The sequence below is a fragment of the Oryctolagus cuniculus genome, chromosome 13, assembly GCF_051225735.1.
Source record: "Oryctolagus cuniculus isolate XC-2025 breed Fujian yellow rabbit chromosome 13, ASM5122573v1, whole genome shotgun sequence".
In the NCBI taxonomy this organism is placed as follows: domain Eukaryota; kingdom Metazoa; phylum Chordata; class Mammalia; order Lagomorpha; family Leporidae; genus Oryctolagus; species Oryctolagus cuniculus.
In genome coordinates this window covers 69,222,042-69,249,076 of record NC_142879.1, presented here as the reverse complement: position 1 = coordinate 69,249,076, position 27,035 = coordinate 69,222,042, and the positions used below count along the sequence as shown (strand labels likewise).

Here is a 27,035-nt window from a genome sequence, read left to right as displayed (position 1 = left end):
TTAGAGTGAGAGAGAGGGAGAGACAGAGAGAGATCTTTCATCTGTTCATTCACTCCCCAAAAGGCTGCGATGGCTAGGGCTGAGCCAGGCAGACGCCAGGAATCAGAAGCTTCATCCGGGTCTCCCACATGGGTGGCAGGGGCCCAAACACTTGGGCCATCCTCCACTGCCTTTCCCAGGCCATCAACAGGGAGCTGGTTGGGAAGTGGAGCAGCTGGAACGCTAACCGGCACCCGTATGGGATGTCGGCATCATAGGCAGCAGTCTAACCTGCTATGCTATGATGCCGGCCCCAAGTTGTGTTGAATCTTAGCACTCAAATAGGCATCTTGTGAATATTCTCTGATGAAGCTCTGCTGCTGCAACGAAAGTACAATGGTTGGCCCCAGGATCTGGGTTGAGGCTGTTTGCAGTAAGCTGAGCTCTGGCACCATTTTATGGACTGCTACTCTCACTTGAAAGAAGAGCCCACGGACAGCCGTGGTTATTCAGACTTGTGCATTTCGCAGACGTTTTCCTACAAATAAACAAAGTGAGCTTGTCACTTCAGGCGATTTTTGTTGCTAGATAAAACGTGAGCTTTCAGTAAAAAATAACACTCTGGAAAGCTATCTTTCACTGTGAGGGTGGTGTTTTCTCAATTGCCAAAAGGCTTTTCTGATGAGATGGAGGATGTACTATTAATACATGTGATCTTTAAAATACTGTGTCATGCCGGCGCCGCGGCTCACTAGGCTAATCCTCTGCCTGCGGCAACGGCACCCCGGGTTCTAGTCCCGGTCGGGGCGCCAGATTCTGTCCTGGTTGCCCCTCTTCCAGGCCAGCTCTCTGCTGTGGCCAGGGAGTGCAGTGGAGGATGGCCCAGGTGCTTGGGCCCTGCACCCCATGGGAGACCAGGAGGAAGCACCTGGCTCCTGGCTTCGGATCGGTGCAGCGCACCGGCCATGGCAGCCATTTTGGGGGTGAACCAACGGAAGAAAGACCTTTCTCTCTGTCTCTCTCTCTCACTGTCTAACTCTGCCTGTCCAAAAAAAATACTGTGTCATAAAAGGTCCATATTTGGAAAATCTGCACAGATCAGTGAACTAAGATTTTCCCAATGATTAATGTGTGATAAAAAGTTCACTCAACATTCAGGACAGACCAATGGATTTCTTTAAAATTACTTATGTATATATTTGACTTTATTTGAAAGACAGAGTGCACACACTCTCTCAGCCACTGGTTCAGTCCCAGTGGCTGGGGCTGGGCTGGACCGAAGCCAGGGGCTGGGAACTCAAGAATGGCTTGCATGTGAGGGCAGGGACCCCACTTGAGCCTTCACCTGCAGGTTCACTCCATGAGGGGAGTGAACCGGCAGATGGAAGATCTCTCTCTCCGTAACTCCGCCTTTCAAATAAATAAATCTAAGACACAATATGAGGCATATAAACAAAATGGAATATTATTCAGTGAAATCTTGTCATTTGTAGCAACATAGTTGGAATAGAGGACATCGTATTGAGTTAAATTCAATAGTATGTCAAGGAGGTTGAGGGGAAAATATCATCCACATTTTCTATGAACTTTTTGTAAGCCAAGCACAAACAACAAACATCTTTTACAAGATGACAGATTTTTAATTTCTGTGAATACTTTATTATAGCCCCATATACACTTTCAAATCATAGATACATAACAAAATCTAACTTTTTTAGGATTTTTTAAAATTAAATTTATTTATTTTTAAAGACAAAGTTACAGAGAGAGGTAGAGACAGAGAGAGAGGTCTTCTCTCCACTGGTTTACTCCCCCAGATGGCTTCAATGGCCAGAGCTGTGCTGATCCGAAGCCAGGAGCCAGGAGCTTCTTCCTGGTCTCCCACGCGGGTGCAGGGGCCCAAGGACTTTGGCCATCTTCTACTGCTTTCCCAGGCCATAGCAGAGAGCTGGATTGGAAGAGGAGCAGCCAGGACTAGAACTGGCACCCATATGGGATGCCGGCACTGCAGGGGGAGGATTAACCTACTGTGCCACAGTGCCAGCCCCTATCTGAACTCTTACCACTGCCTTCCAGGATCTGCACTAGCAGGAAGTTGGAGTCTGGAGACTAAGCCCCGTGTGGAACCCAGGGACTTCTATATGGAACACAGGCTAAATGCCCGTCCTGATACATGGGTTTCAGTGGTCCCACATTATTCCAAATTCTGGTGGTCGTCCTCTTTCTCACATTGCAAGGGCTCCTCAAGTATTTGCTTGTTCAGTTATTCATCTCTGTGACTCTTTGATCTTGGGCCTTCATCAGCATTTAACAGACATAGCTACCTAAACCTCAGAATCCGCGGATGTCTTCCATTTAAGAGGAGCTGGCACAGTCTCCCATCATCTCACCTGTGTCCTCCGTAAACTTCTATTACTGTTCCTGTCATCTGGCTTCTGTGTTATGATTTCTAATCTCTATATCAGGAGAATGCTAATAAAGTTATTAGCTTATTGAATTATAAACGATCTAGGAAACAGATATCCATACAAGAATATTACCATGTTTAGGTCAAGGCACCCCATCACCCTCTGCCCGCTGGTTTTTGAAGTATCTTATACTCTCAAAAGCTATAAAGTCAGCAAAGCATACCAGGTAAGACAGTGAACTCACTTGGCTTTAGTCAGATATCTTTTAGATGAAATTTAACCCACACACACGCTGCAAAACTTCCTGAAGCCACATGAACAATGCTCGCTCGCTTTCTCTTTCTTTCTTCCTTCCTTCCTTCCTTCCTTCCTTCCTTCCTTCCTTCCTTCCTTCCTTCTTTCTTTTCTTTTTCTTTTTTGATAAATCAGTTTACTCCATTACCATCTGACTAAAGGAATGAAATTTCTTTCCTCATTGAGTGAAAGAAAAAAAAAACAACCCTAACATTTCACATACAGCTCAAGAATGACTTAATAAAATTTTTTTTAAAAAAAGTGATTTCATGGCACGGAGCCAAAAATAAGCAATCTTTAGGGATTAAAAAAAAATCTGACATAATTCTTCTCCCCAGTAAAATTTTACTTCTTGGGTTAGACAAGGAAATAAATACATATATAAATTTCTGGTTCAGTCTCCAATCATGTCATTGACAATCTTGACTGCTGAACACATGATCAAAAAGTTGATCTCAGCCTGAGGTAGATGTTTAATTATCTCCAGTCTAGTATAAGCAATGTGTAAGTAAGGGAGGAGAGAATGACTCTGGAAATGCCTTTATGAATGCAGTTGCGTAAGTCTAGGGGAAGTTTAACAGGCTGGAAATGAGCAGCGCCTTTTTCCTCTACACCTGGGAGCCAACGTTATTCAGGTTTTTCTTACTGTTCAAGACCTTAACAACTCCGGGAACTCGGAGTTCCTTCGTCTAGTACAGGAGTACGATCCTACCCTACTGAATATAATATAGACGTTCTACGAGGAGACTTTTGGACCTAAATCAGCAGGGACAATAAGGATTAAAAATGCCGCACAAGGACCTCAACATGATTCGTGGGTTTTCGTTCCCATTCATTTCTACTTCTTTTGCAGGTGATACTACAGGCGCGCTTCTGGAGGGCGCAGCCAGGGGGCGCGCATCAGCAGCCGCTTTGCTAATGGGCGCCCCGAGCGCCCTCTTTCCCCTCCTCTTGTTGACCTCAGCTTCCGCCGGAAGTGACCTACGTCAGTTGTTGTCTTCCCGTGCTTGGGCTCGGTGTTGGTGTCTGCGTTGGATTCTCCGCGGCTGGCCGAGTGAAGTGAGGTCCGGAACGGGAGAGGGTAGCTCGGACTTCAGCCGAGGCATCGAGATGGACGTTCTGAAATCAGAGATTCTTCGGAAGCGGCAGCTGGTGGAGGACAGGAACCTGTTGGTGGTGAGGATCCGTGGGGTCGCGGGGGTTGGGGAGCGAAGAGGGGTGTGGGTGTGCGCCCGTGTATGAGAGCGAGAGAAGAGGGGAGGGGAGGAGGGGCGAGGAGGATGATACTGAAGGGATTCGGGGTAAGGGTGGGGTTTAGCGAGAGCCCTGCCACTATCGGGGGGCGGGGAGCTCTGTGGGCGCTCCGCTGGTACGTCCCTCGGGAGTCTCGGGCGTGAGAGCGTGGGGATTACAGGAGAACCCGTGTTTCTGGCATTTCCCTCTCCTCCGACTACCCTGTTCCCCTCGCCGTTCACCTCACCGCCCCCTGTACTTGCTGCCAGCTGTCCGTTCCTCGGACGCGTCCCAGTTTTTTCTGTAGTTCACTGAGACGTCTGACTCAGAACTTGAGTCCAGCCAGAACACAGATGAAGGTTAGATAGGATTTCCAAGTTTCTTTCCTTTTAGTCAAACCCCATCATTTCATTCTAGTCTGCTTCCTCCCCTCTTGCCCAACACACACAGCTTCTACAGGTCAGCTCCTAAGGAATGAAAAGGCTAAGGCTCTTGGAAGGAGGTACTGAAAAAGAGGAAAAAGAATTGCATAAACTAGGAACTTTGAAAAGTTGGTTTCCTTTATATTAGACCATTGATTGTCATAGCTCTTCGTCTCAAGACTCCTTTACAATCTTAAGAAGTTATTAAGGTTACCAAAGAGGTTGTTGCTTATTATATGTGATGATATTTACCGTATTGAAAGTTAAAGCTGAGAAACTTTAAAAATATGTGTACAAAAATATGTGTACATTCACTGACGGCTTGGTTCTCTGAGATGTGCAGAGACATATGCAGTTGTCATTTTTCCTTCGATATTCTCAAAAAGGTCACATTTTTATATTCATCGATCTCGTGAGAAATGTCTTTAAGCACCGGGACACCATCAAAATGAGGATGGTTGGCCCAAGTTCTCTGCATTTTAAAAATGAGTTTTTATTTGTTTGAGAGGCACGCATATCCCATCCTCAAATGCCTGGGCCATTGTGAAGCCAAGAGCCAGGAGCTCCCATCAGGGCCTCCCCAGGTGGGGCCGGAGCCCAGCTGAGGTTCAGCACTGCTGGGGGTCTGGCTGCAGCTGGAGCTGAACCCCAGCCGTTGCAGTCTGGGACATGGGCATCTTAGCTGCTAGGTTAAATGCTGCTCCCTATGTTCTCCCACATTTTTAAGGTTGACTTGAAGCTGGAATTTTATCACAGACAACTAATGCTGTCAGTTTTTCTGAAGTAATAGGCTCACTTGGCTCAGTTTGGTGAAGTTTTTCTTGATTACCCAAGTTAGTTTGCAGGGTATTTTTTCACGTAAAAGTGATGCGTCCTGAAAAAAGCAGCCAATTTGTGTTACAACTCAATTGCACAACTGCTGCTTCTCCAGAAAACCGTGGTACTTGGTAAAAATGAGGAGTGCTTTATGCGCAATTCCTGTTTCTTTACCCAGGGTGTTAAAACGATGTGGTCAAAATACTTTTACTACTTCAAGAAAATTGTTAAGTGAAACTGGCAGTGACAGTGTCTTGTCATTGTCTTTGTTGCTAAGACTCAGCAGATGTACTGTTGCTTTCTCCCATAGTGCAGGTGTCAGCAGAGTGAACAGGTCAATTATGTCTTCATATTTGAAATAGTTCTGAGGGCAAGGGTCTGGCACAGTGGTTAAGGTGCTGCTTGAGCCCTCCCCCCCATGTTGGAGTGTCTGGATTTGAGTCCTGGCTCTGCTCCTGATTCCGGCTTCTCACTGATGGCACACCCTGCAAAGAAGGGGTGATGGTTCAGTTAGTTCGGAGTTCAGTCCTTGCCACCCACAACATAAATCAACAATTTTTTTGGAAAAAGTTTTGACTTCACGGGTCCTCTCTGCAGGTCTTCAGGATTCATACAGATCTGCAAACCGCAGTTTGAGAATGTGACTTAGAAGTTTGGGAGCAGTGTATGGTTGATATATATGGTATAGTGTAAGTAAGCTATTACAGTTACCAGTAGCTTGGTAGGATGGCAGATTCCTAATCATTGAAACTTTAAAAACAATTAGAAAGGAGGAGCTAATGAAATAGAGTGATATTTAGCAGATGAGGAGGGAGAAGCTTGTCTATATCTATAGATTCATGATTTCCTAGCCACTACAGGGACCTTTTCTTTTGATGAGTGGTTTGGGAGTATTTTAAAAACTAATTTAGGTGTTGGAATGCTTACTTGATGTTGGGAAGGGCCAGGATGTTGAAATCTAAGTGCTTGAAAAAAGAAAAAGTTGAATCACCACTTACACACTTCTGGAGTTTACAAGTACGTATTTGTGTAATCAGCTTCTTTGTCATGGAAATGGAACAGTCTGTAAAAATTATCACTTTTTAAAAGCTTTGATATTTTGTGATTATTTTAATTTTCTTATTTGAAAGGCAGAGAGAAAGAGATTTTTCATCCACTGTTTCACCTCCCAATGTCCACAACAGGCAAGGTTGGGCCAGGTTGAAACCAGAACTCAGTCTGGGTCTCACTTGGGTGCCAGGGGCTCAAGTTCATGAGCCATCACCTCTGCCTCGCAGGGAACACGTTACCCGGAAGCTGAATAGCTGGGGCTTGAACCAGACACTTCGACACGGGATGCAGGCATTCCAAATAGCAACTTAACCACTGTGCCAGATGCCCGTTCCACATAGTTATTTTCAGTTTGTTACCATATATAAACGCTTCCTGGAATGCCTTTTATTTTTAAATTTTGGTAATTGATTTAGTTACTTAGATAATCTTGGCCAGAAGAGTGATTTGCCTATTACAGAGCAGATCAGAACAACAAACGGCATACTTGAAATAGAAATTAAAATACTGAAATTCATAGTTCCTGTTAGTAAGCAAGGCATTATGCAGTGTGCTTTCTATGTGATACCTCTTAATTTGTCTGGCAATCCCTTCATGGTACTTTATTTCCATCTATAGATGAGGAGATTAAAGTGAAGAGATTTTACGTGGTTTGTAAGATCACACAGCTAACAAGTGGTAGAGACCAGATTTTTTTTTTTTTTTACATATTTATTTGAAAGGCAGAATTGTGGGGAGGAAGGGGGCGACACTGTAGTACAGCGGGTTAAAGCCTGGCCTGCAGCGCTGGCATCCCATACTCTAGTCCTGGCTGCTCTTCTTCTGATCCAGCTCTCTGCTCTGGCCTGGGAAAGCAGTAGAAGAGGGCCCAAGTCCTTGGCAAGCCCCTGTACCCACGTGGGAGACCTGGAAGAAGCTCCTGGCTCCTGGCTTTGGATTGGCTCAGCTCCGGCTGTTGTGGCCATCTGGGGAGTGAACCAGCAGATGGAAGACCTCTCTCTCTGCAGCTTTGCCTTTCAAATAAATAAATAAATCTTTAAAAAAAAAAAATGAGATGGAGAGGTAGAGAATGATCTACTATTCACTGATTTTCTCCCCAAACGACCGCAGTGGCCAGGGCTGGGCCAGACTGAAGCCAGGTGATGAAAGTCCATCTGGGTCTCCCGTGTGGATGGCTGGGGCCCAAGTCCTGGACCATCTTCTGTTTCTTTCCCAGGTGCATTAGCAGGGAGCTGGACAAAAGCAAAGTAGCAAGATATCAAAACAATGGTCCTATAGCATGCCGGCATTACAGGCAGCGGCTTGACCTGCTGTGCCATGGTGCTGGCTCCTAGATCCAGATTTGGATGTTGGTCTGTTCTGCTTCGAAGCCTACTCTGTTAAACACTAAGATAGAATGTTTATTTATATTCACCTTAGGAACACAGAACTAATATTCATAGGGCTGATGTAAGAAAGCACTTTGAACATTATATTGATATATGTGGTTTGTATTTCTCAAAGCACTATATTCGATCTCATTTGAGCCTCACTTCTCTAATTAGTAGAGAAAGCAAAAAGTATTATGCTATTTTCATGAATAATGAAATTGAGGCTTACAGGATTGCATGATTTTTCTAGTACTCCTGTGGCCAGACAAGACAGATCTCAAGTCTCAGATCCAATTATGGGTGAGTGGTCTTACATAATACAAGAGAACGGATTATAATTAGACATCTCTTCATATTGTATGCATGGGAAGACAGTCTTTGATTTGCAGCTGTGTAATTTTATACACCATCAGCTGCTTTATAGTTTATTTTGCTTCAGCTATGATGCAGTAACTTGTAAACTTTTTTCGTTGCCTCATTCATAATAAGAAATAAATTTTTATATTTTGATCATATATATATACATATGAATGAAGTTTCATGAACTAATTTTTTTAAGGAATTGAGTTTACGATTTATTTTATTTATTTGAAAGAATTATAAAGAAAGGTAGAGACAGAGAGAGATGGGTCTTCCATCTGTTGATTTACTGCCTGAATGACCAAAACAGCCAGAGCTGAGTCAATCCAAAGCCAGGAGCTTCTTCCAGGTCTCCTACATGAATATAGAGGACCAAGAACTTGGGCCATCTTCTGCTGTTTTCCCAAGCCATTAGCAGGGAGCTGAACTGCAAGTGGAGCAGTTGGGACTTGAACCAGCGCCCACATGGGATGCTGGTGCCACAGACTGGGCTTTACCCTACTGCCCCACAGCGCTGGTCCCTCATTACCATAACTGTGATTTTATCATGTTTTATTGTTTAGGTCTATTTTGTTTCATTTTTGGGCTCAAATTGTTTTCATCACCTTGTCTGTAGCTAGGATCTTCCAGAAGATCACTTCATCCTTGGTCATTTCGGCTGATGTCCTAGCTGTTTAATGCTAATTAGTGGTAGCTAAATAGTAACTGCATGGCTTGTGAGTACCCCTTTATCACACTGGAGAAGTTGTGAAAATAACCTCCTGTTACCTGTCTTACTCTGAAGTTAATGTAACATCTGCATGCTGGAATACCAGTGCTTTGGAGATCCAGAGTTGGGGGTCTTTGTTAATGTAAAGCCTCACTTATGTGGAAAACTGGGCTGCTCCAGGCACTCACTGGGAGAACTAAGTTTTCCTAGTTACAGCTATGAAGATGATCTTTGTATTTTTGTATGAAATTTGAACTCTGCTCCCACCCAGTTATATATTGAATATTTCTCATATGCAAGATACTACACTGTGTCACAGTGGATTAAAATAAAGAGTAATACTTGATCCTTTTTTAAAGAAACATGTTAAGGAATTTTACAGAGAAAATAGGAGCCAATAGACAAGAAATTCTTCAACTTTTCCTGGCAAAATGGTTGCAAGTAGTGATTTTATTTTGGGTCAAACCTTCCACCTACATGTCGGATGCCAAATTTATCTTTAATTTTTATTTTTTAACATCATTAAGAACCCTAATATCAGTTATTCATTTCTTCCTGTGATTTTTGTCTGTCTGCTGGCTTATCCCTATCAGCACTTAACATACAAATATCTCCCCCATGTATGTATGTATGTATGTATGTATATATATTTTCCTTATAGACAGCTTCTTAAGATAAATTCTAATCCCCATTCACTTCTTTACCTGTTACCTTCTGACTTTTGCCTCTGTCATTCTATTGACTGTGCTCTGACCAGGTACACACTAGAGACTTCTTTGATTACTCATCTCACAGTATTTGGCACTGAGAGAGTCTCCTTTTTTACTATGCTCTTGGCATTTTTTTTAAATATGCTTTTTTTTTTAAAAAGATTTATTTATTTACTTGAAAGGTGGTTGTGGGGTGGAGGGAGATATATTGAGAGAGAGAGAGAGAGAGAGAAATATTACATCTGCTGGTTCACTCCCCAAATGGCCACAACAGCTGGGACTGGGCCAGGCTGAAGCCAGGAGCTTCTTCCAGGTTTCTCACATGGGTGCAGGGGCCCAAAGACTTCAGTCAGGATTCAGTCCAGTGCACATATGGGATTCCAGTGCTGCACAAGGCTTTATTTGCTATGCCACAGCACTGGCCTCCTCCCTGGGCATCTTTTACGTCACCGCTTCCTAGTTTTCCTTTTTTTTCTAAGGCTGCTTATTCTTGATCTTCTTTTCATGATGCTGCTTCCTTTTCTTTTTTTGATCTTTAAGATGGTGGCTTTTTAGGGCCGGCACTATGGGGTAGTAGGCTAAGCCTTTGCCTGCAGTGCCAGCATCCCATATGGGCGCCAGTTGAGTCCTGGCTGCTCCTCTTCTGATCCAGCTCTCTGCTATGGTCTGGAAAACAGTGGAAGATGGTCCAAGTGCTTGGGTACCTGTACCTATATGGGAGACCTGAAAGAATCTCCTGGCTTCAGGTTGGCCCAGCTCTTGCTGTTTTTGACCTTTTGGGGAGTGAAGTAGTGGGTGGAAGACCTCTTTCTTTGTCTCTCCCTTTCTCTGTCTGTAACTCTGCCTCTCAAATACATAAATAAAAATCTTAATAATAATAAAAAAAGATGTTGGCTTTTCTTAAAAGTTCAGGATTAGCTCTTTTCCCTTCACACTGAATATTCTCTTCTTTAACCTTATATTCACCTTTGTCATTTCTATTACTGTTTGTATTGGCTATTTAAATGAAGCGTTTGAGTAGACTTCAGGGAATCTATCAGCTCCTTGAAATTATATATAAAATTTAGCACATGAGTGTGTATGATCCCCCCCCCATTATGTTATTACAGTGATCTTTGACTCAAAGCAGGTTAAGAACTAGTCAGTTCTGTGTGGGGGAATGCCAGATCTCTGTGCCATTACCCCTTTGTGCTGTGTTCCAGCTCTAGAGAACCTCTTTACACAGAACATCCGTATGCCACCTAGCCTCTGCAGTGATCATTTTGCTGTATTTGTTTTATTACATAACTTTCCATTATTCACCATTCCCTCCAATCCTCAATCCAGCAAGCAATGCAGACAGTACATTTCCATCAGAATAGTTGTCCCAGGCAGAATATTTTAGGGTAGGTTATCACTACTTTTCCACAAGTTATTAGGAGGCATTTAAAAGCTAAGTGTTAACTACAATACTTCAGCTATCAGACTTTCCACAGAGAGCTGGTATACCACTCGAAATGAGGCAGCAGAATCACCTAAACCGGTGTTTATCAGATGCAGATAGGTTAATGAAGACGATTTACTGATCTGTGTGTATTTCAGATCAAGCTGCAGATTCCAGTATGCTTTACCCCTAAACAGTTTGACATGCATATTGTTAACCAGAGCTTACTGTTTGTAGTACTTTTTGTCTATTCGCAGACATTTACATAAAAAGAATGCACACATATTTTTACAAATAGATTTATTTATTTGTATGGAAGGCAGAGTGATGGAGAGAGAGTGAGCAAGATAGGGAGAGATCTTTCATCTGCTAGTTTACTCTGCAAATGGCTGCAATGTCCAGGGACAAAACCAGGAGCCAGGAACTCCATCCTGGTTTCCCACAAGAGTGGCGGGGGCCCAGGCAGTTGGGTCATCTGCTGCTGCTTTCCCAGGTGCATTGGCAGGGAGTTGGATTGGAAGCAGAGCAGCAGTATTGTAACCGGTGCTCCAATATAGGATGCCAGTGGCTCAAGTGGTGGCCATAATATAGACCCAGAATGTACAATCTTAAGCGTACCATGCAGTGAATTTTGACAAATGCATCCTCTGTGTGTGACCTAGTCTGTGTGAAGAGTACATTGACCTGACTTTGAAGTCAGTCCCTGCTCCTTCCACCACCAGGAGCAGCCAGTGTTGATTTCTTTCCACCCTCATTTTGCCTGCTCTAGAACTTCACATAAATAGGATCATGTGTGTACTCTTTATGTCTAGCTTCGTTTGATCAAATTAACATTTGAGGTTTACTCATTTTGCACGTGTCATGTGTTTGGTCCTTTAATTGCTCAGTTGTGTGAGTATACTTGCTTAATTAGTTCTCTTAGTGCTGAGTACCTGGGCTGTTTCCAGGATTTGGCTATTATGAATGATGCTGCTGTGAGCCTTCCATGACGAGTGTTTTCATTTTTCTCAGGAAAAGGCCTATGAGTAGAATTGCTAGGTCACAGAATACGTGTATATTTAGTTTTGTAAAATGCCACCAAACCTGTTTCTGAAGTGGCTTTATCCTGTTACAGACCCACCAGCAATGTAAGAGAAGTAGATTGCTCTATGTCCTTGCCAGTGATTTGTGTTGTCAGTCTTTGAGTTTCAGCAGTTCTGGTGGATTTGTAGTGGTATCTCATTGTGATTTTTTTTTTTTTGACAGGCAGAGTGGACAGTGAGAGAGAGAGAGACAGAGAGAAAGGTCTTCCTTTGCCGTTGGTTCACCCTCCAATGGCCGCCGCGGCCAGCGCGATGCGACCGGCGCACCGCGCTGATCCGATGGCAGGAGCCAGGAGCCAGGTGCTTTTCCTGGTCTCCCATGGGGTGCAGGGCCCAAGCACCTGGGCCATCCTCCACTGCACACTCGGGCCACAGCAGAGGGCTGGCCTGGAAGAGGGGCAACCGGGACAGAATCCGGCGCCCCGACCGGGACTAGAACCCGGTGTGCCGGCGCCGCTAGGCGGAGGATTAGCCTAGTGAGCCGCGGCACCGGCCTCATTGTGATTTTAATTTCCATCTTCCTGATAATTAATCATTTAAAGTAATTTTCATATTTTTGCCATTTGTATAGCTTTTTTGAAGTATTAAAATTGCTTGCATGTTTTTAAATTGGGTTTGTGGCTTTTTTTCCTATTAAGCTGAAGTAGTTCTTTATATAGTCTTATCAATCTCTTGTTAGATGTTTTGTGATTATTTTCTCCCAGACTTGCGGTTTTCTGATTATTTTCTTGATAGTGTTTTCTCATTAACAAAGCTTTTAATTTTGATAAAGCTCAATTTGAGTTTTTAAATGGTTATTATAGTATTTAAAACATTTTAGAATATTTTGATTTTATTTAAAAGGTAGAAAGAGACAACAGAGACCTTCAGTCTGCTGGTTCTTTTCCCAAAAGCCTACAGTTATTAGGTCTTAGCCAAGCCAAAGCCTAGAGCCCAGAACTCTCTCTGGGTCTCCACTGTGGGTAACGAGGATCCAAGTACTTGAGACATCATCTGCTGCTTCCCAGAGTTCACATTAGCAGGAGGCTGGATCAGAGGTGGAGGAAATAGGGCCTGGTGGCCCTCCGAGATGGGCTGTGGACATCTCAATCAGCGTCTTAACCACTGCACCAAACACCTGCCCTGCTTATTATTTTTCTGTATCTTGTGTGGGAATATGAAATTGTAAAATGATTAGGAAAATGCTTTGGTAGTCTCTTAAAACTTAAACATATAACTACCATATGATCCATCTGCTTTCTAAAGAATAAATTGCAAAGATAGTCTCTTATGTAGTCTTCAAAAAGCTTTATGGTTTTATCTTTTGTAAAAAACTGAATTTTAAAAAATTATTGGGTCAGGTTTTTTTATGATGTGAGGTAAGGGTTGTATAGTTCTATAAGGATATCCAGTTATTCAAGACCATGTGTTGAAAATATTTGTCCTATACCTGTGGATAGTTTTGGCAACCTTGTTTAAAAAAAAAAATTAATGGTTTTAGCGTGAATCCATTCTGGGAATTCTGTTCAGTTTCAGTGATGTATTTGTTGATACTTATGCCAGTGTCACATTGTTTTGGTTATTGTAGCATTATTGATTCTAAGGTAATGTACATGATATTAGCCTCACTAGTACTTCTGTTATAGAATACCCCCAAAACTGAGTCTGTTTAGCTGACATGCAGGAGGCCAATTTCTGACACCAGGGTGATGGAAGAAAGAGTTGATTTGAATTGCCCCAAGTGAAAAGCCAGGCAGCCGTTACTTAATTCCTGGACTCCTTCAGGGGTTCGGGGGAGAGGATGATGACTCGGGGAAAAGGAGGTTGAATCTTAGGGAGTAAAGTGTGGGTTGAGCAGGGCATGATGAGCTTGTGCCTGGATCCCTGATGTGTCCACCGTGCTCATGGCCTTACTGAGCCTGATGAGCAAGGAGGCCAGTATGTTCTGGGAATGTTGTGATGCCAGAGTGGCCTCTGTTGAGTTCTGTGGGTAGATTGGTTATTACATTGTTTTATCAGGGCTTGAAGTTCCTGTAAAATGTCTTAAAATAGAGTCTGGTGGTAGGATGTTCACCACGGAGGTGATAATTGAATTTGGGGTCTTGTAATCCTGAGTCCTGCAGGGTCAGCCTGACCCATACACCCCTGCCTTCACTTAGTCAGTCTTGAGTGTGCAGTTGACTTGTGATCGCTATGGGGAAGCTGACGGAGAGGTACAGCTTGTATCAGAGGCTCCATTTCACTGCTGCTTTTTATGATTTCTTCTCCGCCTCTTTCTCTTCCTCTCCTCCTCTGTCATCTTGTCCCAGCATTTTTCAAATTATTCTTTCCGAAGGAATTTTATTTCTTTGAAAAAAGTTTACATACAGAAAACTGCACATATTTAAAGTGTACAGTTTGGTTACCTATGTATGCAGTTGTCCAACTTACAGTGCAGTTAGAGTAAAAAGACCCATCTTGTCCAGAGGTTTCCTTCTGCCTTTCTGTTTTTAAAGTTTTTTTTTTTTTTTTTTTTTTTTTTTTTGCAAAACAGAGTTACAGAAAGAGAAGGGGTAAACAGAGATCTTTCATCTGCTGCTTCATTCCCCAAATGGTGGCAACAGCTGGGACTGAAGCTAGGAGCTTGGCACTCCATCTGGGTGACCCACATGGGTGGCAAAGGCTCACAAAGCACTTAGGCCTTCTTCCGCTGCTTTCCCAGGTGCATTAGCAGGGAGCTGGATCTAAAGTGGAGCTGGAACTCGAATCTGCTGATACCAGATGTTGATGTCATAGGAGGGGCCTTAACCTGCTAGGCCACCACACCAGCACCCCCTTCTGGTTCTTTGTAATCCCTCCTTTTTACCATGCCCTGCCTCCCACTCCCACCCTGTCCGCAGCCACTGCTTTTGCTTTTGGTTACCTTAGGTTAGGTTTCATTTTTTAGGATTTTATATAAATGAAATGGTTCAGACTATTTCCTGTCTGGTCTGCTTTGTATTTACCTAATTTTTTAAAGGTTCACTGACATAACAAAAATATGAGGCTAACAGGATTCATTGACATTTTATGATTATTATGTTGGTGTTCTGTCTGTTTAAATTTGTATGTTTGTGTGCCTTTCATCTGGTCTATGATGTCAGACTGTTGAAGACTGATTTTCATTTTTTTTTGTAAAGATTTTTAAAATTTATTTCTTTGAAAGTCAGAGTTACACAGAGGAGAGGCAGAGAGAGAGGTCTTCCATCCAATGGTTCACTCCCCAGTTGGCTGCAATGGCCGGAGCTGTGCCGATCCGAAGCCAGGAGCCAGGAGCTGCTTCCAGGTCTCCCACACAGGTGCAAGGGCCCAAGGGCTTGGGCCATCTTGTTCTGCTTTCCCAGGCCATAGCAGAGAGCTGGATCAGAAGTGGAGCAGCCGGGTCTTGAACCGGTGCCCATATGGGATGCCAGCACTTCAGGCCAGGGTGTTAACCTGCTGCGCCACAGCGCCTGCCCCTTGATTTTCATTCTTGATCAAGATATTGACCCTCCCCACAGCTTGCAGTTTCACACATGCTGTTTGGCTTGGCCTATCCAGTCTCTGTACTTGTTAGCTCTCAGTGTCTTTTTTTTTTTTTTTTTTTTTTTGCAGAACTCTTGATGTGTGTATTCTATTTGCATAAACACTAAAAACCTTAACATGATTGAAAGAATAGTGATTCTAATTAAATGTTAGTGCTGGCATTGTGGCACAGTGAGCTGAACTGCCACTTGCAATACCAACATCCCCTATCAGAGTGCTGGTTCAAGTCCCTGATGCTCCAGTTCCGATCCAACTCCCTGTAATGTGCCTGGAAAGGCAGCAGAGGGATGGCTCAAGTGCTTGGGTCCCTGCCACCCACGTGGGAGATGCTAATGAAGCTGTGGACTCTTGGCTTTGGTCTGGACTAGCCTGCGCTGTTGTGGTCATTTGGGGACTGAGCCAGCAGATAGATTTTGCGATAGCCTCCGCCACTCCCCAGCACTCTGTCTTTCAAATAAATCTTAAAAAAGAGCAATGTGAGGGGCCGGCGCTGTGGTGCAGCGGGTTAAAGCCCTGGCCTGAGGTGCTGGCATCCCATATGGGCGCCGGTTCGAGACACGGCTACTCCACTTCCTGTCTAGCTCTCTGCTGTCGCCTGGGAAAGCAGTAGAGGATGGCCCAAGTCCTGCGGCCCCTGCACCCACGTGGGAGACCCGGAGGAAGTTCCTGGTTCCTGGCTTCGGATCAGCACAGCTCCAGCCGTTGCGGCCAATTAGGGAATGAACCATCTGATGGAAGACCTCTCTCTCTCTCTCTCTCTCTCTCTCTGCCTCTCCTTTTTCTATGTAACTCTGACTTTCAAGTAAAAATAAATAAATCTTTAAAAAAAAAAAGAACAATGTGACAATCGTAAGTAGTTATATGTTGGTAATATGTTGTTTCTGATAGTTGAGTTTCCTTTATTAGCATAGCATAGGCAGACATTTCAGGTGATGTGCTAGGCACACTTTATATCTATGAATTTTAGTTTTATTATTCAGAAACCACAACTTGGTCAGAGTCCAAGAATAACATTTGTAAAACAGCATGTGGGAATTAGGTATATCTTTGAAAAAACAAAAAGAAAAGCTTTTTTTTTTTTTTAAGATTTTATTTATTGGGGCCGGTGCTGTGGCACAGCGGGTTAACGCCCTGGCCTGAAACGCTGGCATCCCATATGGGTGCCGGTTCAAGACCTGGCTGCTCCACTTCTGATCCAGCTCTCTGCTGTGGCCTGGGAAAGCAGTGGAAGATTACCCAAGTCCGTGGGCCCCTGCAACTCTGTGGAAGACCTGGAAGAAGCTCCTGGCTTTGGATCGGCGCAGCTCAGGCTGTTGCAGCCAATTGGGGAGTGAACCAGCAGATGGAACCTCCCTCCCTCTCTCTGCCTCTCCTCTCTCTGTGTAACTTTGCCTCTCAAATAAATAAATAAATAGTAAAAATAAAAAAAAAGATTTTATTTATTTGAGAGGCAGAGTTACAGACAGGGAGAGACAGAGAGGTCTTCCATCCACTGGTTCACTCCCCAAATGGCCGCAACGGCCAGAGCTGAGCTGATCCAGAGCCAGGAGCCAGGAGCATCCTCCGGGTCTCTAACATGGGTGCAGGACTTGGGCCATCTTCTGCTTCCTCAGGCCACAGCAGACAGCTGGGTCAGAAGAGGAACAGTCAGGACACAAACCCACAAACCGGTGCCCATATGGAATGCCGGCACCACAGGTGGAGATTTAGCCCACTGTGCCACAGTGCCGGCCCCTGCCCAGAAATGCTTTTTATGGATACTTTTTTTCAGTTTGTTTTCCGGGCTGTCCAAATGAAAGATGCACTGTTAGTGGGGGTGCTGTAGAGAAGAATCCAAAGTAATTTAGCCATCAGTTCCTATGGTGCCTTAGACTATGTACCTGCCACTTCTAGACTTCTGTTTCTGTTTTTATAGGACTGTATTGTGTGCATTGTGTAGTTAATTTAACAACTTAGAGTTGGAAAGTTTTGAATGTAATTAGGAAGGAAACTAATTTTTTTTTTTAAGATTTTATTTATCTGTTTTAGAGGTAGAGTTAGAGTCAGTGAGAGGGAGAGACAGAGAGAAAGGTCTTCCCTCGTTGGTTCACTCCCCAAATGGCCGCAACGGCTGGAATTGCACCTATCTGAAGCCAGGAGCCAGGTGCTTCTTCCTGGTCTCCCACGTGGGTGCAGGGGCCTAAGGACTTGGGCCATCTTCTACTGCTTTCCCAGGCCACGGCAGAGAGCTGGATTAAAAGAGGAGCAGTCGGGACTAGAACTGGCACCCATATAGTGCCAGAGGATTAACCGACTGCGCCACGGCACCGGGCCCAGGATACTAAATTTGTAAAATGAGTAGATGAGCCCTAATGTCTAAATGTGGCTCCATTGCTACATAACTCTTTAATTTAGGGCAAGTTTTCTACTCTGGCTGAGTTACCTTTGAAAGGTATACAGTGTATATCGCCAAAGCTTAAGTTTGAAAATTTTACAGTTTTAACTCTGCCATAAAGGTATCCATAGTACTTCATGTTTCATAGTATATTTTCAATGTACTTTATAAAATAATATTTTATAATTGGAAATCACTACTTTAGTTGCTTTTTTTATGAATTGCTCTTTTGTTTCCAGGTATGAAGGATACAATCATGATATTTGAAATGAAACAGGGAACTTTTAAAAAAAATTTTAATGAAGAATTACTTTTGAAAAAACAAGTTAATTAAAAAAAATTGGGGAATAGCATTGTGGCATAATGGGTTAAGCTGCTGCCTGCAGTGCTGGCATCCCATAAGGGTACTGGTTTAAGTCCCGGCTGCTCCACTTTTGATTCAGCTCTGCTATTGCCTGGGAAAGCACCCGTGTGGGAGACCTGGAGGAAGTTCCTTGGTCCTGGCTTCGGATTGGTGCAGCTCCAGCCATTGTGGCCATCTGGGGAGTGAACCAGTGGATGGAAGATCTCTCTCTCTGCCTCTGCCTCTCTGTAACTCTGCCTTTCAAATTAATAAATAAATCTTAAAAAATGGAAATAGTAGCATCACAGATGTAGTTTTAAAAATTATCCTTTGATAGAAATGCATAAAATTTTGAAATGGAAACACTAAAGAAAGTAATGATTGTAACTGATATGGAATACATTGGAAGAAATGATTAGGGAAGATAATGCATTATTTTCTAATTTGAGAAATTTATGTGAAATAAATGGTTAAAAAGTACAAGAGCTAGAAAATCTAACAAACCAGAGTCAAAAGACAAAATTAGAACAGATTTAGTTTTAGATCTAATTGTTTTTTGTTTGCATGGTGCAGCCTCCATTCTTTTAAAAAAAAAAATAGAATGAGATTTCTTACTGGGCAGTAGCAGGACACAGTGGTTTTTGTAAGGTGGGAACAAGGAAACAACAGTTTATAAAAAGCTACTGTTTAACTTCAGGTTGCTTTTTTGTAAAGATTGAAGCAGGAGAAACTTCCCTACCATGCCAGCTGGAACTGATCTGTTTAGGGATTTGGCTTTCTTCTCTCTCTCTTGGTTTCTTGGAAGGTCAGATAAACAACTTAGTCTCGCCTTTTTGAATTGGAACTTAAGCCTGAGTGACTTTGTATTTATTTGGTCTGTTAGGCCTAAGGCAGGAGCTTAGTCTAGACCGGTGACCTCCTGTAAGTTTTGCTTAAGGGTAAGTAAGAAACAGAACTTGTTTGACAATCAGAAGAAAGTGTTTGGAGAAGGAGCAAATTAGCGGTTAAATTGAAAAGTGAGATCAGGCTGAGACGTTCCTTTGGATTTGCACCTTGAGCATTATTTCTGACTAAAGAGAATTCCTCAGTGAACAGTGAGAATGGATACCCAGATGTCAAGGGCTACAAACAGAGGTCAGGAATTGGAGATGAGGTAGGGAAACCATTTTAGTGTAATTCTGCTGTAAATGATACCCAGAGTAGGACACAGAAGTTTTCTTCAAGGTTGGTGAGTCTTCAGCAGATGTAAGCAGTGTTCTTGAAGACCAGGGAACAGGTAAAGATGCAGAAGAAAAAACAGAATTGATGAGAAGTCTGTCAGAAAGTCAGGAGGAAGTGAGGTCTGGAATACAGTTGGAGGAACCGGCCTTACACAGGTGTTAACGTTCCTGTTCCCTTGCCAGGTGGAGAAAGGATTGGGTGCATATCCAGGTCAGGATCCATGTTGGGGGAATTTGGAAGAGGTTGCATCTGATTTCTCTCTCTTTAAAGTAGGGGGAGTGTAGTCATTTGTTGAAAATGAGTGATATGAAGGGGTAAAAGATTTGAGAAAGTGGGGAATGTGAGAGGCTAGCATTGTGGCACCATGGGTTAAGTCATTAGTTAGGATGCCAACATCCCTCATGAGTGCCCATTTGACTTCTACCTGCTCCACTTCCAGTCCAACTCCCTGCTAATGTGCTTGGGAAAGTAGTGGAAGGTGGCCCAAGTGCTTGGGCCCCTGCACCTGTGTGGGAGAGTGGGAAGAAGCTCCTGACTCTTGGCTTCAGCTCGGCCAAGTCCTGGCTGTTGCGGTCATTTACAAAGTAAACCATCAGGTGGAAGATCCCTCTGTGTCTCTCCCTTTCTCTCTGCTTTTTAAATAAGTAAGTAAATCTTTGAAAAAAGAAAATGGAGAATGTGTAATAGTCAGTGTAAACAATTGGAGAGAAAATGGAATGAATAACTATGCCAGAAATAATGGGCTGCATTGAGGCCCAGCTGGTTTTCTCTAGTATTTCTCAGGTATTAGCATATGCTGTAAGTGTGGAGAAAAAGCCAGTGAGCTGATTCTTAAGCATCAGTGATTCTCAAACTTGGAGTTCTCAAGACCCTTTTACATTCTTAAATTTTTGTTTGTTTATTTGTTTTCATGTTGAAGACAGAGAGTAGAGACCAATCTTCCATCCATTGGTTCACTCCCCAAATATTTGCAACAGCCAGGGTTTGTCAGGCCAAAGCCAGGAACCTGGAACTCCTTGTGGGTCTCCTATGTGGGTGACAGGGAGCCAAGTACTTGGATTGTCATCTGCTGCATTGCTGGGTGCATTAGCAGGGAGCTGGGTCTGAAGCAGAGGAACTCCAACCAGCACTCTCATGTGGGATGTGGTTGTCTGAAGTGGTGACTTAACCTACTCCTACATTCTTAAATATTGATAGCCCCAAAGAACTTTATTTTTGTGTACTATGTATTTATTATTACCATATTAGAAATTAAAAATGGGAAAATGTTGATGTTCCATGTGGTAATATAATAATAAACCTATTAGATGTTAACAGATATTTTCATAAAAATATTTGTTTTTCACAACAAAATAAATTTAGTGAGAAAAACATTGCTTTACATTTTTATAAATCTCTTTAGTCTCTAGCAAATTAGAAAATAATTGAATTCTTCTCTTTCTCCATTTAATCTGTTGATATGTGTTCTTTAAGTATATGAAGAAAATATATTGTCACACACATAAGTAGTTGGAAAAGGAAATATTTTTAATAAACTTTTTGGATAATTGTGAATATTATTCTTTGCCACTGCACCAAAACTGGACATGTGGTAAGTTAGAGTTTGGTTTTGGTCCATCTCAAAGCATTACTTATACCCTATAACCAATTGATCTGTTTTGCTCTTTGAGTAGATCTTTTTACCTATGTATGATTTGTGACATCTTGACTTTGTAATATAATGGTGTGCTGACTCATACAGATCTTCTAAATGTTAACATCTTTTCATTAGATAATATCAGAAGTTCACAAGTGTTAATTAATATCATCACTGATTTCATCTGAATAGACATGAACTATTGGGAGGAGGTTTAAGCTCAGAGTATTAAAGTTTTCTTACCATTTCAGCTTTTACTTGAAAGCTGGAATTCTATCATACTGTTTTCCTGTAAGAAACGGGATCACTTTATTCAGTTTGGAAAAAATGTCTACCAGCTGCGAAGTCTAATCAAGCAACTGCGCAGTGCTTCTCTTTGAGAAAACAGTCGTACTTTAGTATGTAGCAGAAGTGCTTTACACATTTTCATTTTAGCTTGATCCTACTGAATATTAAAAGGCCTGTACTCACGGGGTTGAGATGTAGAACTGTTTCCTTTGTCAGGGACATTATGGAGCCTTTTTACTTTCCTGCAAGTGCATGGTGGTGAAGAATGTGGTGACTGCTGGTGCAGTTTGATGTCATTGTCTTTTTTTTTTTTTTTTTTTTTTTTGACAGAGTTAGAGACAGAGAGAAAGGTCTTCCTTTTTCCGTTGGTTCACCCCCAAGTGGCCGCTACGGCTGGCCGGTGTGTTGCGGCCGGCGGGCTGCGCTGATCCGAAGCCAGGAGCCAGGTGCTTCCTCCTGGTCTCCCATGCGGGTGCAGGGCCCAAGGACCTGAGCCATCCTCCAGTGCACTCCCGGGCCATGGCAGAGAGCTGGCCTGGAAGAAGAGCAACCGGGACAGTACTGGCGCCCCAACCGGGACTAGGACCCAGGGTGCTGGCGCCGCAGGTGGAGGATTAGCCTACTGAGCCGCGGCGCTGGCCAATGCCATTGTCTTTATGTGCAGATTTTAGTTTTTCTCACCATTGCTTTTGTGCTATCAGTGCAAATATGGGCACAATGAAAAAAGATTGTGTAACATTATTATTACTAACTAAATTTGACCTTGTAGAACCTCTAAAAGCACCTTAGGACATTCATCAGTGTGTGCAAGTGTTGACAGCCTTATCTTTGCATTTCCACCATCAAACCCTTCTCTTAAAGGTTTTAGCATTTATTGACAATCATTGTCTGAGGAATGAGCTTTGAAACCCTGATGTGCTAAATACATACGTGGAGATATTGAAGTTCTGTTATAATTACTATTAGTAAAGTAGAGTAGTATTTGAGCAGTCATCCATGGAATAATATACAGGAGATGGAGATGCAGATAGTAACAACTTCTAAATTAGGCTGCAGATTTCACAGTGAGGATAATTGTTTATGTCTTGTAGAAAGAACTAACATCTTTTTAACCACAGTAGGTTTAACTTTAAGCTATCTTTTAAATAAAACAATCTATTTTGTGTCTACCTTATTTTAAGAATTGTTTGATATATTAAGATTCCAAATGACAAAAAATAATTTGATACACTCTTGGAAGTATCTTGATGGGATTTCAGGTGTTGGGTCTGTGTGCTATAGTTTCTGTTTGATTAATTCTGTTAGGAGAAAATAAAGGATTGTTTTCTGTGGTTGATAATGAATCCACTTGTAGGAATTATCTTTGAATTCAAATATCAGGAAATTAAAACACCACCAATATTTGAAAGATACTCTAGGTTTCTTTGCCTTTGGACAAGTCTATTAAGATGATACCATAGGAAAAATATTTTAGTATTTCTCCCACATTAGCACCAGATGCACAGTGCAGGGGAGTGGTGTGTTTGGAGAATCAATGTAATCATCTCTGGAACAACAACAAAAATTATCAAATTCTTAAAATCATTTAAGTTTTCAAAAGGTTTCTTAAGGTACTTGTTGACTGTTGGGCATGAACTTTTGATAAAGACGTATTATTAACTTAAATTTTTTCTTTAATAGGAAAATAAAAAATATTTCAAGCGTAGTGAACTTGCCAAAAAAGAGGAGGAAGCATATTTTGAAAGATGTGGCTACAAGGTATGAAGCCTTACTTTTGTGTTATGTTGTGTATTTCTGAGTTTAAATTTATATAGCTATTGTGAATTGACAAAATTATTGATCTCTGTTCAATTTATCAATGTTATACATTAGCCTGTAAATGAGAAGCCATCTGGAGAGGTATGAGTTTTGTTTTTGCTTTTTATTTTTTAACCTTGAATTCAGGAAAAATATATGCATGACTTTTGGCTTGGAATGGTTTGGCTTTTTGTGGACAGCATGAAATGGCTTGAGATGAAAGCTTGAATTTTTTTAAAATTAAGTCCTAGACCTGATATATTGTCTTATTTTCATTACCACTCCCACTTCCTCCCCTCCCAATAAAAGTCTATTTTGGAAGAGTTCAAAGCATCTTATTTATTCAATGACAGTTATTAGTAGTAGTATTTCCTCTGCTTTTTCCTGAATATTTAAGCCATTAAGTTTTATGTTTGCATTGTTGATAATTCTTTATGGGGCCTAAGTACCTCTGCCTGAAACATAGGGCCATATATAGTTTAGGTACTTTTGTTGTAAAAAGGTATCATATTTTAAACACTCTTTTGAGTCTAGTGATAGAAATTAAATTTTGAAATATTTTTTAGAAAAAAAGAGTTTGTCTTTTGGAAGCAGGACTGAAAATATCTTTGAAATTACATAGTTGATAAGAATAGGTTTTTTTATTGGGAGGGGGTTAAAGGTTATGAAGTGAAGTTAAATGATTTTAAAAGAATAATTTTTAACTCAAAGTTGAGAGGTTCGTTTGAAATACTTTTGTCAAATCATAAATTTGAAATCAACCTTTCACTTGTGAAACACCAAAGCATAGTAATACTCTTGTGCATGTAATGGGGGAAAGTTCTGGAAGTTAATTTATGTGGTATAGCATTTCTAGAAGGAAGCATGAGGAATGCAACTGGTATGTATATGCATTCGGTTTTATTTTTTAGTGTTGGGGAGGGTGAGTATTATAGAAAAACATTAAGTTCTGGATAGGTTTTTAAAAGGAGAAAGTCTGTTTGAATTTTGATAATTTTCTGTTAAGATACTGATTTTTTATACTCTGGTTTAGGAAATTAGCATGTTTTATGTAAATAACCATATTCAGAAGGAAGGGTTATCTTTTTTTTGGTTGTTTTTTGTTTTGTTTTGTTTTTTGCTTGCCCAGCATTGTTTAATTCAGTTTTGATATGGAATAATAATCACTTTACAATAGGTTTAGTCTGCTAACATTGCATTCCTAGATCCTTTTAAACTTTTTGATAAGGTGGGAGAATAGTTAAGTCTGGTGGCAGTTTTGCGTTGTGTTTCAGTGATAACGGAAGTGCTGTTTTGCTTATGTAGAGGAAGGCACTGAAGCAGAAAAAGTAAAGATATTGCTTGTAACTCTGAGTTCAGCTGACTCTTAGATCTTTTCTACAGAGCCACTCTAACCGCTGTTAGGACTAAGTTTTTGTGGAAATAACTGTCTCTGCTTAAAAAGGAAGCACAGGTTTTCCATCCTCCCCTCCCCTCCCCTCCCCTCCCCGCCTGCCTTCCTACCTCCCTCCCTCCCTCCCTCCCTTCCTCCCTTCCTTCCTTCCTTCCTTCCCTTCTTTTCCTTCCGTCCACCCGTCCGTCCGTCCATCCATCCATCCATCCATCCATCCGTCTTTAAAAAAATTTATTTGAAAGGCAGAGTGATATATATAGAGAAAATTGATCCTCACCCACTGGTTCATTCCCCAAATGACCACAGTAGTCTAGGCTGCGTCAGGCTGCAACCAGGAGCCATGAAGTCCTTCTAGATCTCCCACATGGGTGACAGAGGAACTCTGGCCAACTTTTGCTGCTTTCCCAGGCACATTAGCTGGGAGCTGGATTAGAAGTGGAGCAGCCAGAACTCAAACTAGCACCCACATGGGATGATGGTGTCACAGGCAGTGGCTTTACCCTCTATGCCATAATGCTGGCCACAGGATTTACATTACAAATGTGTTTTAATATTTCCTTCTTATTTTTTTATTTATTTATTTATTTTTATTTGACAGAGTTAGTGAGAGAAGGAGATAGAGAGAAAGGTCTTCCTTCCGTTGGTTCACCCCCCAAATGGCTGCTACGGCCAGAGCTATGCTGATCTGAAGCCAGGAGCCAGGTGCTTCTTCCTGGTCTCCTATGTGGGTACAGGGCCCAAGCACTTGGGCCATCCTCCACTGCCCTCCCAGGCCACAGCAGAGAGCTAGACTGGAAGAGGAGCAACCGGGACTAGAACCCGGCACCCATATGGGATGCCTGCGCTGCAAGCGGAAGATTAACCTAGTGAGCCACGGCGCTGGCCCCTAATATTTCCTTCTCAGTAGTAACGACACTGTAGTATACATTACCCCTTTATAGAAATTAGGTACCATTTTTAAGGTTTGATGCTGATTTGCCTGTGATAATATAATAAAAAGTTTAGTTTATTTTCAGTATCCTTTAGTTATGATAAATATAATCTTTAGCCATAAACTATAGATCAGTACTTATATAATTTTCACCATATAATTGTTCTTAATTGGATGTGAGTTTCTTAATTTTTTTTTTAATGTTCTTTTGATTTTATTCCTACTTTTGGCTTTAGGTTTGTCTTGTGCTGAGATGGGAAAACTGCTTCTTTTCTTTTTTTTTTTTTTTTTTAAGATTTATTTATTTATTTGAAAGAGTTAAAAAGAGAGGGAGAGACAGAGAGATGTTCCATCTGCTGGTCCACTCCCCAAATGGGGTTGGGCCAGGCCAGTGCCAGGAGTTAGGAGCTTCTTCCAGGTCTTCCATGTGGGTTAGGGACCCAGATACTTGGGCCATCTACAGCTGCCTCCCCAGTTGCATTAGTGGGGTGTTGAATCAGAAGTGTAGCAACTGGGACTCAAACCAGTGCCCATATGGGACGCTGGCACTATAGATGGTGGCCTAACCTGCTGTACCACAGCACCAGCCCCTGTTTGTTTCTTTGTAGACCACAAAATGGGACTTATAAATCACTAAAGTCAGTTTGGCTGAACTGTGACATAGATAGCAGATTTGAGAAAATACATGAAGAGATTTTTTTCCCTGCATATTCATAGGAGTATGAATGTCCATTGTCCCTTGTGTGGCATGTATGGAGAAGTTTTGTTTTTCATTTTCTTCTCTTTTTTTAGAATTTATTTATTTGAGAGGTAGAGGTAGAGAGAGAGAGAAAGGTCTTCAGTGCACTAGTTCGCTACCCAAATGGCCACAATGGTGGGAGTTGAGCCTATCCAAAGCCAGGAGCCAGGAGCTTCTTCTGAGTCTCCCACTTGGGTGTCAGGGACTAAGCACTTGGGCCATCTTCCACTGCTTTCCCAGACCACTAGCAGAGAGCTAGATCAGAACAGGAGCAGCCAGGACATGAACTGGAGCCCAAATGGGATACTGCCACTGCAGGGGGAGGCTTAGCCTACTATACCACAGCACTGGCCCCCATTATTATAATTTTTTTTTCCAAAATTCAACTCAGTTTGTGGGTCAGTTGTGTATAGCATTGAGAATTTTCTGTGTGTCCAACAGTGACTTCTGTGTGTTTGGAATAATAGCTTTCAAAAAGCAGAATAGGAAGCTATGCTTGAAGCTTCACAGATTTCTACTACAAAGAAGAAAGCTGTTCTTTAGAAGTCTTCCTTTTAAAGCCATCCAATAATCAGATAACCTTTTAAGATGATTTTTTCTAAGGGGAGAAACAAATTGATTTTTTATTTGTTTTTAAAGATTTATTTATTGATTTATATGGAAAGCAGAATGACAGAGACAGAGAGATATCTTCCATCTGCTGAATCACTCTCCAAATGGCCTTAACAGCCCCTGCCGGCTGAGGCCAAAGTCATGAGCCAGCAACTCTATCTGGTTTCCTCCATGTGGGTGGCAGAAGCTCAAGTATTTAAACGATCATTTGCCCTCTCTCGGGCGCAAGAGCAGGGAGCTGGATCAGAATCGAGGATTGAAACTGGCACTGTGACATCTCATTATAGCACAACTCCTGCCCCAGCTTGATTGTTTTTAAGAAA

At 42.1% G+C, this 27,035-nt stretch overlaps 1 protein-coding gene across 13 annotated transcripts in view; it reads left to right on the top strand.

Annotated features, from left to right (window-relative positions):
• Positions 1–27,035, top strand: part of PRPF18 (pre-mRNA processing factor 18) — a 123,498-nt gene that overhangs the window by 44,279 nt on the left and 52,184 nt on the right. For 7 of the 13 annotated variants that reach the window (XM_051820850.3, XM_089311720.1, XM_089311719.1 and 4 more), the window contains exons 2-4: positions 3,535–3,857; positions 22,921–22,998; positions 23,113–23,139. In XM_051820850.3, the coding sequence (XP_051676810.1) occupies positions 3,535–3,857; positions 22,921–22,998; positions 23,113–23,139 (428 nt within the window). The remainder of the gene's footprint in view (positions 1–3,534; positions 3,858–22,920; positions 22,999–23,112; positions 23,140–27,035) is intronic. The other 6 variants (XM_051820851.3, XM_089311722.1, XM_089311721.1 and 3 more) reach the window with 1 other exon arrangement.